The sequence below is a fragment of the Vicia villosa genome, linkage group LG6 (genome assembly GCF_029867415.1).
Source record: "Vicia villosa cultivar HV-30 ecotype Madison, WI linkage group LG6, Vvil1.0, whole genome shotgun sequence".
Taxonomy (NCBI): Eukaryota; Viridiplantae; Streptophyta; class Magnoliopsida; order Fabales; family Fabaceae; genus Vicia; species Vicia villosa.
The window spans coordinates 115,581,468-115,594,198 of NC_081185.1; the positions used below are offsets into that span (position 1 = coordinate 115,581,468).

The window sequence follows — 12,731 nt, forward strand, 5'->3', positions numbered from 1 at the left end:
CTACTGGGTGTGCCTAACCCTCTCACCCTGAGCCCTCCTCTGCCGCCTGTACCCCGCCGCACGGCCCGCATCAGTGACGATCGCCTCCATCACGGCGACTGCATCTGGACCGCCCTGAAGAACGACACCCCGATCCAAGGCGTCCCGCCCAAGCATCTCTATCCGCTGGCAGATCGGCAGGAGATCAATGGCGTGGTCATCCTCGGCCTGCTGGTTCTCCAGGATCTCCTCATGTGCTGGCCTAGGAGCGCCGGGAATGTCGGGTCTCATCAGAGGATGGGACACCCGGTAGAACCATGTGACGTACCCCTCCTCACTGTGCCAGTCCTGTGTGACCCGAGTGAGACGGTACTCCTGCGGTACCACATGATGCTGCCAGTCCTCCCATATGGCAGTGAGCTGCACTCGGGTCACTGTGTCGGGAGCAGCCTCAAAGGGTGACCTGGGTATCCGCTGCACGAATCCGAACTGACGCATGCACCGCTCAGGGAGATACCGGACCATGATGCCGGTCCCGCATGCCAACCAGCCTGAATATAGAGCAATGCCGTCAAAGGGGACAACCTGAGCGTAGTCGACGAACGGCCTCCAGGTGACGTCGTCGTGCATCGTGCGGTCCAGGTACAAACGGTATGGTCCCACCGCATCGTTCCCCCTCTGGAGAGCGTATCTGGCGGCCCTGGGCATGGCGTCAACGTACGCAGGATCGATGTGGAAGCCGTGGATGCGGGAGAAGTAGGAGATGATCCAGCTCTGAAACACAAACACGATAATGTATTAAAAATAAATACGAAACATAAATAAATAAATAAATACGATAATGTGTTAAAATAAAACGTACCGTAAGTAGTGTGCAGGATCCGACCAACTACCTCGTCCTCCAGTTGGAGGCCTCATTCAGCTTCTGGTAGAGGTATGCCAGAGTAGCTGCCCCCCAGTTCCACTGGTGAACGGTATCCAGGTCCATGAAGTAGCGGAGGTAGGTCACATCGACGTACCTGGAACTCTTGTCCATAAAGCATGCAGCGCCTACCACATGCATGTACCAACACCGGAGAGCGCAGCCGCGGTGATAGTGTGTGAACAGCTCGTCACCCTCACCCTCAGCTCCGGCAGCCGCGTTCAGATGGTGCTCAAAATAAACGCTCAGTGTGGTGAACCGGACATGAGGCCCAGAAGTCGTGGCGCACTCAAAGTGAGCAACCTCGTGCTCCATGCCCAAGTAGAGCATCATCCACTCAATGGCCTCCACCCTCTGGATCTTGGAGTGGGTCAACAGCGGCCCCCTAATCGGCGGGTGGAGAAGACACTGCACGTCGTGCAAGGTGATCGTCATCTCCCCAACCGGCAAGTGGTTTGAGAAGTGGTTTGAGGTAGCTTGGAACTGGTTTGCACAAAAATCTCTTGGGGTGTGAGTTTGGAAGAAGATTAGGGTAAATGATTAGGGGGAGGGGGCTGTTTTGCTTAATCTGCAAAACGCGCAGTATTTCGGAAATGAACTTCCGAAATAGTGTTTTCGGAAGTGCATTTCCGAAATAAGTCAAATTTTAAAAAAAAAGGCGCTTTCGGAGATGCATCTCCGAAAACACCTTTTTCCTGCATTTCGAAAGTTCATTTCCGAAGTCAGGGGTATTCTGGGTTTTTCACCAGAGGTGAGCTAGAAGGTTGGGAGGTGGCCAAAGAAATTCTCTATACAAATGCCAATACATTTAATAGAAGAACAAGTGGCCAGTGGCCACGCATCAAGGAATTAACATAAACTCCACTTGCTACCAGTTACATCCTTAATATTAATCAATAGCAATAATTTATCAGCAACACCTATATATAAACTAGTAGAAACTATATTGAATTATATGACTAACTAACCAAGTTGCTAACCAAGTTTCGAACTTGCAAGTGTGCTACTTGTGTTCCAAAAATATATCATCTATATCAACAACAACAAAAATCAAGTAATATATCAGGATGTATCACATGTTCCCTTCTTTTCAGTTCAGCCTCTTTAGCTTGAAGTTCCTTCTCCTTTGCTTTGACATCCTAAAAATAAGAACATATTAAATCTTGGGGGCAATAACAGCATTGAGACAGATAGATTTAAATTGTTTTAAATTGCGGTTGCGGCTGCGGATGCGGCTGCGGTTGCGGATATTGCGATTGCGGTCAATGCGGTCACTGCGTTGCGCATTGCGGCCGTTGCGGCGTGAAATAATTTTATACACGCATTAAATTTTAAAAAAAATTTAAAATTATTGTAATTAATTATCTTTCTTGTATTTATAATTTTACATTAGTTTTAATTCACTTTTAGTCTATTATATGGTATTTATGTATAATTTAAAATGAATTCTAATAAAATAAGCATTATCATAATCATTCTTGTAAGTTATTTAAATAAACATAACCTTGAAAGTAATTTTAAAGTACATAATACAAGTAATAATACAAATAAGTTATAATTTATTTTAAATAAAAAATCTAGAGACACAAATATTATATTAATATCCTTTGTTGCCATCTTGATGTCTTCACTGCAAAAAAAAAAAAAAAGACAAGAAGAGGATGAAACTCCTAATTAGTTCCTTTAAATTGCATCTAATATTAAAACTTTTCATCACATATATTTTACTAAATATAAATTCAATGTTTGAAAATGTAACTTACATGACTCTTGCTACCACTTAGTGGAATGACGTGAAGGAGCATAACTTGTACTTTCACTCTGACTATCATCTTGTGTAGCTTCTTGTCCAAAGACATAACCAAAAAAACTACCATTTGACTGTTGATGATAAGGATTGTGATAATTCATTGATTGTTGGTGGTACAAAGGAGCTTGATGACTAGGATATTGGTTATAGGAGTTGAAATAAGGATACTGATAAACAGGAGGATACGATTGTTGACTACTTTGTGAAGAATCACCAATCCCAAAATCACTAAAACTATGAGCAATACTAGAAGAGGAGGAATCTTCAAGTGGAGCATTTTTTTTCTTTTCCCCTTTCTTCCAGATTGTGACACATTTCCTCTCGAGTCAAGTAGTGAGTTGTCAGAACGATCTATATCATTCAAGTTCCTATAACGCCTATAACCAGGTGGTATTTCATGATATGGATCAAGTTTTAATTGCTCTTCATCTTCTCCTTCATCATCACCACCCCCACTTCCACTTTCATTTTCACCTTCGTTATCCACTTCATTACCACCTCCATCACCACTATTACCGCTTGGTGGACTTAAGCCACCACTATCATTAGATTCACTATTATCATCAACATTTTCATCATCAGTATCAACTATTGGTAACCATTATGCATTTTGAACTCCATCCAATACTGGATTTTCCCTCTCTTCTATCCATTGAGATAACGGATCTTCTTGAAATATACAGTCAAGATTTATCGGATCAAAACTTGCTTCTATTTCTTCCCGACTCTTCCTTAATTTATCTCTCATTCTCAACTTCATGTTGTAATGTGTGAAGACAAGCTTATGCAATTTTTTGTACTTCAATTTATTTCTTGTCTTTGTGTGAATATAGCTAAATGTACTCCAATTTCTCTCACAATTTGTGGCAGAGGTTGTTTGACTGAGAACTATCATAGCCAAATGTTGAAGTTCAGGAGCACATGAACCATGATATTCCCACCATTGAGCTTTTTAAGTAAAGAAAAAAATTATTAGTTATATTTAAAAAATAAAGTATATTTATAAAAACTTATAAAAAAAACTTATATTTTACCTGCATCCATCTTAGACCAAGATTTTTGAGCTAGAGGTGTACCAAACGTTTCACTCTTTTCTCTAAAAAGTGTTAGCTAGGTAATATAACAAAACATATCAATACATAAATAGATTTCTTAATAAATAATTTATTATATGAGAACATAATATCCACTACTTACTTGGTTTAGAGCTTTGATTTGATCATCCATGTTTCTTTCTAGCTTCATGATTACTTCCTTTGTTCCATTAAATGTTTCTTTGTAAACAGCTTTTCCATGCTCGATTCCATATTGAAATTGTGGATTAAAAAAATAACCTAGAAATCAAAATCAATTATTGAGGTTATGATGTTATAAATTTAAATTGCATGACAAAATTAAAATTATAAAGTATATTGACATACCAGCATAATGAAGATCAGAGTGCATGAATTTCCAACGTTTGTCAATGATATCATTGTATTTGGAATGATAACGAGAATTCTGTTGAATTGCTTGTTTTGCTCGATCAATGGCTTCATATATGAAACCCATTGTTGGTTTCTCGTCACCATCCACTAGTCTCAAAACTTTTATAATAGGCTCAAATACTTTCAAAATGTCATTGGCCTTACTCCAAAAGTCCCTACTCATAACAATTTTTCTTGCTTCATATCCCGGTCCTTTCTTCTCTTTACCATATTTTGTTTTTCTAAATTCTTCAGAATTGAACATGTTTTCAAGACCTTCCCTTTGTCTAACAATTGCTTGAAGTTGTAGAAATTGTGTTGCAAATCGGGTAACACCAGGACGAACAATATCTCTACCGCCAGTATATTTTTTCATTAGACTCACAATATACGTATGGTTGTAGATGAAAGTTGTCACCATTTTTGCTTCACTTAATAAGTTTTGTATGCTTTTCTTTTTTCCTATATCCTCAAAGCAAAGATCTAAACAATGAGCAGCACAAGAAGACCAATATAAATGGGGTCTCTTCTCCATAAGCTTTTGACCAGCCGCTTTTAATGCGGCTTCATTGTCTGTTACCACTTGAACTACATACTCTTCACCCACTTCTTCCACAACTTTATCCAACAATTGAAAATAGTATTCAGTGTTTCTACTATCAACATCAGAAGCATCAACAGACTTCCAAAACACAGTACCTTTGTGACAATATACCAAGAAATTCATAATATGAGTATGGTTGATGCTGTCTGTCCAACCATCACACATTATTGTTGCTCCTCTTTCTTGCCAAATTTTTTTCATACCATTTATCCACTCCAACATTTCCTTATATTCAGATTCTAAGTAAACATTTGAGATTTCATAAGGAGTTGGACATTTGGCTTTTCCAACCTCAGAAGCAGTATAAAGCAAATTATGTAACCAAGGAGAGTTAGATAAATTCATAGGCAAACGTTCATAAATTATAAATTTGCTGACAGCCTCTCCAAGCCTTTTCCTCCATGTCTTCAAAAACCCATTACCAGCTCTTGGTTGCTTCATGCTTTTGCTCCTAACAAGATCAATATTAGTAGATCTCAAAGAAAAAGAGATATCTTCTGGCCTTCCAGCCCCACTAACACTGACACGAGAGCTTCTGCCATGTTCATATACATTTTCAGAACCTGTTGTTTCTCGTTTGAACTGTTGTATATTTTCCCATTCTTGATGTGATCTAAGGCTTTGTTGTGTTGCATATCTCAATTGATCATCAATAAGAGTATCCACATCTTCATCTTCATCTTCAACATCTCCTCTTAAACGTTCTTCAAATTCTTCTTTTCTTCTTTTAGAATCATTTCTCTTTGCTTTTGAATCAAGTAGAAGTTTCATCATATTTTCTCTAACCATAGTTGTTACTCTAGCACAACCTGCAACTTGTCCTTTCATATGTGCTATATGTTGCTTCAATGTTGTAATCCCACCTTTTACTACCACATTACAAAGTTTGCAACGAACATTGTTGCGACTTCCGGGTTCTGGCGTTCCAAAATACCACCCAATATCATTACTTGGAGCACCATCCAGAGCTTTTGTAGGGAATTCTTCTCTTGGCGGCATTGTGTATATTTAATAACACCTATTAATTTAATATAAAAAATAATTAGAGATAAATATAAAATTTAAATAAAATCTAACACTTTATTAAAAACTAATTGATTAACTAACATAAAACAATTGTTTGTCAAAAATATAAAATAGTTTTTTATTCAAAAAATCTAAGTGTTAGATGATTAAAATTTAACAATTTAAAAAAAATATTTTTAACATTAACTAAATATAAAAAAAGAAGTAAATTATTCAAAAATTAACTAACATAACAAAAATTGTTTGTCAAATATATAAAATAGTTTTTTTTTAATAAAAAATTTAAGTTTTAGGTGACTAAAATTTAACAATTTTTTAAAAATGTTTTTAATATTAACATAATTAACTAAATATAAAAAAGCAATAAACTATTTAAAAATTAAAATTATCTTAACTTCACAAGATAATTTTTTTGACTTATTTTCTACACACACCATATTCTCCCTCTATAAATTCCATCCTAAATTTTAACCAAAATTTAAATAAATAAATAAATTAAATTTAAACTATGACATTTATATCACATTTCATATTTGTGGCTAAGAAATCCCCTACGTGGCTTATCATGTTCCAGGAAATAAATGATCAACATGGGCCTACATATCTTAAATCATAAATAAATTAACATATGATAGAAAATATTTTTTATGTTCTTCTCTCTATTCTACCTACTGTTCCTGCGTTAAAACAACAACTAACAACCCATATTTTCTTATTTCTCCTCTAATTTTTCCAGTAAACTACAACAATAATAACCAAGTTTTTTTCTTAAATTGAAATAAAAAATCAAGCATATAGTGAAGCAAAAAGAAACTATTCCAATATATAAGTGAAATGAGAGAAACTTACAATGAAGTTTGAGAGAAAAGGGAGAAACTTATTGATGGAAGTTTGAAGTGAAATGAAGTTTGAGATTCGGAACTGGTATTATATTCATTGAAGTTATGCAGTGGTGAAAGAAAATTATTGAGCTCAGCAAATGAAGTTAAGAAAAGCTGATATATATGAAGTTATTAACTGGTAGTATAATATTCATTTGGAATCTAAGAAAAGCTGATAAATGACATAAAGGTATGTAACAGAGATTCTTATTCTATTTTTCTAAGATTCTTTTGTAAGTTTTTAGATACTTTTCAGTTTGTACTTAATATTCTTATTCTCTTGCTTTGGTTTTATTAAGAGTAATTTTAAACTGAATAAATGTATGTTGCGGTCCGTTGCAGTCTAATGCGGTTGAAACACCGTTATAATGCGTTATTTACCGTTCTGTTGCGGTGGTGATGCGGCTGTTGCGTGTGATTTTCATTCACACCGCAATTGCGGTCTATTGCCGATGCATTGTTGTCCGCAACCGCAATATTGCGGCCGCAACATGTGTTGCGGTCCGCAATTTCAAACCATGGATTTAATATTATTATAGTTCAACATTTTCACATCCAGGCTACCTTTGAGCTATCAAGAGGGATGTCAATAGTTGCCCCACGATCATAAGGCTTAGGAGGAAGGGGTGAAGGGCCTGCCAATCATTCAACTACTCAAGAAAAATAAACGAAAATTGCTCTTAATAAGCCCCTGGCATGTTTTATTAATTTCATTGGCTTGCCAAATAATCTTACCTCAAGACTTCCTCATCAAGGACCAAACACATCCACTTAGAGAGTGGATTAATTAATAGTAGAATGTCACTAATTATACTTACGCAGCCATAATTTTAAATATTCAGAATGTCAAACACCTCATTAATATACATATAAATCCACTTTGTAATCACCTTTATAAAAAATAACTACAGAATATCATTGGACGTCAGTCTAAAACTAATATAAACTATTTTACAAATTTACAATGATAGTGCATGTGAATCTCACTAAAACTTATGTGTCCTGTGCGCAAATTTTGGCTGAAGCATTTTATCAAACAGAAAACAAGCAATATACCATGAGACACAACAGTAGCAAAATCATAGAGCTTTTATCAATGAGAAAGAAGAAACGAAACAAAAATTCAAGGACGAACCAATCCGCAGATGAAACAAAACAAAAATACAAGGACAAACCTTTCTCTTGCTGGTACTTCGATGAAGGCAGTTGGAACGTTGGTTCCATAAACAAACGGCGACCCAACGTCAACCTCTTTGTGACCCTGGTACGACAGAGGTATGGCGGTTCTGTAAGTGATCTGCTGGCTTCGGTAAGTGACAAAAGCGTCTAGACAAAATTTGCGAGATCAGATATTAACTTGGAAATTCGAGGTCGAGAAAGAAGCGTCGGCAAATGAAATTGGATTTGGGTAAAACGAAGAAGAAGAGTGCGATTTTTGTGTTTGCTTTGATAGGGTTTCTTAGAGACATAGAAGGTTCTGATAAGTTTTTCATTGAATAATAAAAATATATTTTTGGGAAAGTAATGAAGCGTTTTGGGAAAGTAAAGACATAACGCAACTTTTCCAATCTATGACCTATAGCAGCGCTTCTAACAAGCGCTTTCTAAATTGTGGCTTTAGCAGCGTTTTTTCAGAAGCGCTCTCGTACGTAAGGCCGCTTTAAAGAAGTGTTTTCTGAAGCTAGCCTTTAACAGCGCTTTTTTTTAATTTAGTCTATAGTTTCAATTTTTTTTTAATTTTTTGGAACTTATAGCAGCGCTTTGGGAAAAAGCGTTGTCTATGGGGTGCTGCCTAAAACCAATTTTGGCGTAGTGTTTCTTAATTAAATTGGATAAAATAAAAGTCGGTGGCGAATCTTGCTAACCGCAACATGTTTTGCGAAAACAAAACAGAAAAATCAGTTCTCCCACCGTGCTACAGTCAGCATTGGGTAACTTTGGAAACTTTAGTGGTTGCAACTGAAAATCTAAACTATATCTATCCTTAGGCTTTATAGAATGGGGGATTTACAGTTGTGGGAGTTTTTTAGTGAACCTCTCTTTCAAGGTTTTCGCTGCTTCAGCAACGCTTCGACTAAGATTATTTGGATCATAGACAGTTTCAAAGTATTTCTCGAACGCTTGAATTTCCTTGATGTGTGTGTGCATAGACGAAAAATGCTTTGTTAGATGTTTGCTAATTTGAGCAGTATCGAACATGTTGTTCGTATAAAAGTCTGTTCACCAAGTGTGAAAGCCTTTCGCCATATATAAGGATGGTTGGAATGAAGTAAGTCTGATTTCAGCAAAGTTGGAATTGTAGCTTCGATAATTTGTAATATTTTGAAAATAATAATCCACTCCTGCAACATAAATTTCTCGTTTTCGATTGAAAAGAGGCTCTGGATTAAGTTGGCATAGTCCAAACTGTCGAGAAAAGAAGTTTGCTAGTAGGCTGGTAAGCACACATGACTAATTAGTGGCACAGTCCTAGAAACTATGAGTCTAGAAAGAAGAAATAAGCGCCATATGTCTTTGATTGTTGTGCTTGCATTCGTTGAAGCATCATCAAGTGGTAAAGTGAACCAATCAGGGTCGTGTGTTTGACCAGCGAAAGGAGCCATAAATGGGGTGAAGTTATGATGTTTTGAGAACATCAGTACATAGTTAGTGAAGCGGTTCTGGAGATTTTACGCATCATCATTTGGAGTCAATTGAAGTAGTCTAGTCCTTTCAATGGTTCGATTCAAGACATCAAGATCCTTCTCATTCAGTATTCTAGAAGTGCGAAGCGAGGGATTGAAAGTTGCATTCAGCCATAGCTGAAGAAACCAATATGGGCCAACTAGGAGCAAATTAGTGGTGAAGTGAACCATCTTCATGTTTCCACCACATCTTAACCGTCTTAAAATCAAACTTAGGGTCAATACTTTTCACTAAATCACACGCTTCAAAAAAAGACCAATATACATAGTCTTGACTACTAAAAGCATACACTTCCCCACCATCATATTTCAGTTCAGGGTCTTTTACAAACTTGCCCCTTGTGTAGAAAACTACTTTAAACTTAGACATTTCCTGTACAGTTAACAGACCCAAACTTAATACAATTTCAAATTTGGGCAACACAATAAGATAGAAAATATAAATTATATACTCATCAGATACGGTATAAGTATCAAAATCGTTGTCCTATAGTAGTTAATGTTTGTTTAACCACCACTAACATTAGAATATAGCCAGAAAACAAAAAATGAGTAACACGAGGATTGTAGCTCATACTTGGGTCCATGCAAAGATGAAGGTAAAAAACAGACACCACGTGATGCCTCGTTTAGGGACCACAAAGTAAAAGCTTTGCTTTTGGGATGTTGGGGAAGAGATTATAGGGTTTGCGTTTCAAAGGAGAGAGAGTGATAACGAAAGCACAATGGAAGTATTGGAGGGTGAAATCATGTAAGTCTTAAGATTACCCTTATCACATATCCACGGTGGCGACTCAGACAAAAAAATCTCCACGTCAGTGGTACACTTCACCCTCCGTTAGTGGAATCTAACGGGAGAGACCAACCATGGTGACAGAATATTTTACAAGGACTAAAGTTCGAAGAAATATTTTGTAGGGACTAAATTAAAAAACTGCCATATTTACCGGACTAAAAACTTATTTAACCATTAAATAAAATAACAAAAATTTGTTGATTATTTTAAAAAACGGTCCAAATGGTTAAATTTGTTAAAATTGAAATTAAATAAATTGAAAATAAATTTATTATAAAACTTTGAAGGTATATAGATGCAAAATATTATTTTTAATATGTTATTATGAAAGAAAAAAATTATTTTAGATTACATCACGTGTCCAAATTTTTTTCTTTCTTTTATTCAATTATTTTAAACTTTTTATTTACCATACTCTTTAACTCTAATTGATTTATTAGATTTGATTGAAAGCATTTAATCATAATGTACTAACTAAAAAATTATTTATTTTTTAATTCTAAATCATGACGTGCTACTAAAAAAGCTACTAACAAATAATTTGAAATTAAATAAATTGAAACCAAATAAAAATCTTTTTTCTATTTATTTATGGCACTCTTTAATCTAATTCATTTGATTAGAATTAAATAAAGAGTTTAAAGGTAGTGCACTAACAGTGTAAACAAATTTTACACATACAACCAATCAAAATCCTTACACTTGCCATGTCATATTAGTTTTTTTTAATTAAAATTGTGTTTTAATTGGATACATGGTTGTGATTGGTTGACAGTGTAAAAAACTTTACACTGTCAGTGCATATCCCTTTTTCTCTTAAATAAATTGAAACCAAATAGAATTTTAGTACGTTACTATAAAATAGTCTGAGTAGTTGAATGAATTAGAAATACTAAACCCTAAATTACTTTGATTTGGTCGGCAAGATGGAGAAGGAGAACAGCGTGTTTCTGCCTTTTGAATTGATCATCGAAATTCTGTTGAGGTTACCGGTGAAGCCTCTATTGCGTTTCAGATGTGTCTGCAAATCATGGCTTTCTCTTATTTCTAGTAACACTTTTGCTACTTCACATTTTGAACATGCTGCCACACACAGACGTTTCTTCATAACACGTTCTGCTCTTCAACCTTTATCTATAGATGTTGATTCATCGTTCCACGATGCTTCTGCATCTGCTTCATTAAGCCTTGATTTTATTCGTTCCCAACGTTGTATTGAAATTAGAGGTTGTTTTAGAGGGTTTCTGTATTTCAACAATGACACACACATCTATCTATTGAATCCATCCACCGGTGTGTTCAAACAAATACCCGACTTTCCTATAATACTTAATGATGGTTTCGAACTTCTTTCTGGTTTTGTATATTACCAGCCAACTGATGATTACTTGATAGTTTCCGGGTTCTGCGAATATGTTGATGCGCTGGTAACTAGTCCAATGAAATTGATGATTTTCTCATTGAGAGCTAATAAGTGGAAACCAATTGAGGTTGCTTCTCATTTGCCTTATAGGGAGACTTCTGTAGCGGAATGTACCCCTAAATGCGGGTTGTTCTTGAATGGATCTATCCATTGGATGGTTCATAATTATGAGAAACATGTTATTATTGCCTTTGATATAAAGGAAATGACGATATCAGAGATAGCTCTGCCAGATGATTTTATTTTAAGTTTTAGTCATAATTATTCTATATATTATGATTTGTTGGAAGTTGGAGGACTTATCAGTGCATGGGTGAAGGACCTGAATACAGTGAAGATATGGGTGATGCAAAAATATGGAGTTCACTCATCTTGGACTAAGATTATTCAATTTTCTCTTTGCCCTGTTTTGCACAAATCTTTAGACATAGTATGCTTAACAAAGTGCGGTGATATTGTTGGAACAAATAATAAACTTGGATTGGTGAAGTTGAATGATAAAGGACAGCTACTAGAGTCTCGGCTTTTAGACACATACCCATTGGTCGTGTATACAGAGTCTCTGTTTTCACTCCCCAGCACTGATCAAACTTAGAAAGATTACTAACAATAACAATTTTCTTTTATATTTATGGTAAAATTCTGTGAGAAGTGATAGGCAGATCAGAATAATGAAACTGCTATTAGACAGAACAGAATTTCATAATCGTTTTCTTATTTTATCATTATATTTTAAAATTTACAGAATTTTATATGTTATTGCCATATAACATTAGCAATTTGTTTTCTTTCATTATTTTACTGTTTTTTTTACTTGACATCTTGATACAGAATTTACTGAATTGCTAGGATGAATTTTTATGACGTTGATTTTTAAGCTCTGAAAATCACAAGCTAAAACTGATTTGCTTTATTTATGAATTTGTTTGGTTTGTACAATATTCGTTTCAGCTTTAAAAAAATGGATTTTTTCTTTATATTTTTTAAAATAGATTTTTCAAAACCGTTTTCCAAAATATTACAAGTTTTTTTATATTCGTTTTTTCTAAAATGAAACACTAATTTTGACATCCTTGAACATAAACATAGATTATTGAAGACCAAAACTTTGTCAAAATCGCAATTTTTTCAAAAAGTTGT

The 12,731-nt window shown here is 35.3% G+C and overlaps 2 protein-coding genes across 2 annotated transcripts; one reads left to right on the top strand and one right to left on the bottom strand.

The window, feature by feature from the left end:
- Positions 1 to 2,785: 2,785 nt before the first annotated feature.
- Positions 2,786 to 8,230, bottom strand: LOC131612145 (uncharacterized). Its single transcript, XM_058883956.1, has 5 exons — positions 7,864 to 8,230; positions 4,133 to 5,799; positions 3,909 to 4,045; positions 3,746 to 3,821; positions 2,786 to 3,659 (listed from the first exon to the last, which is right to left on the bottom strand). The coding sequence occupies exons 2-5, from the start codon at positions 5,778 to 5,780 to the stop codon at positions 3,313 to 3,315; spliced, it is 2,208 nt and encodes a 735-aa protein (XP_058739939.1). The 5' UTR covers positions 5,781 to 5,799; positions 7,864 to 8,230; the 3' UTR covers positions 2,786 to 3,312.
- Positions 8,231 to 11,094: 2,864 nt separating this feature from the next.
- LOC131614449 (F-box protein At5g49610-like) lies at positions 11,095 to 12,186 on the top strand. Its single transcript, XM_058886031.1, has one exon. It carries the CDS (start codon positions 11,095 to 11,097, stop codon positions 12,184 to 12,186), a length of 1,092 nt encoding a protein of 363 aa, XP_058742014.1.
- Positions 12,187 to 12,731: the final 545 nt, after the last annotated feature.

What these genes read in the sequence shown, in the direction of transcription:
- LOC131612145 (XM_058883956.1), bottom strand. Translation starts at nt 5,780, where the DNA reads ATGCCGCCAAGAGAAGAATTCCCTACAAAAGCTCTGGATGGTGCTCCA. An exon ending in CTCTGATCTTCATTATGCTG is followed by an intron (nt 4,046 to 4,132) that starts GTATGTCAATAT and finishes TTTGATTTCTAG; the next exon opens with GTTATTTTTTTAATCCACAA. An exon ending in TTGGTCTAAGATGGATGCAG is followed by an intron (nt 3,660 to 3,745) that starts GTAAAATATAAG and finishes TTACTTAAAAAG; the next exon opens with CTCAATGGTGGGAATATCAT.
- LOC131614449 (XM_058886031.1), top strand. Translation starts at nt 11,095, where the DNA reads ATGGAGAAGGAGAACAGCGTGTTTCTGCCTTTTGAATTGATCATCGAA.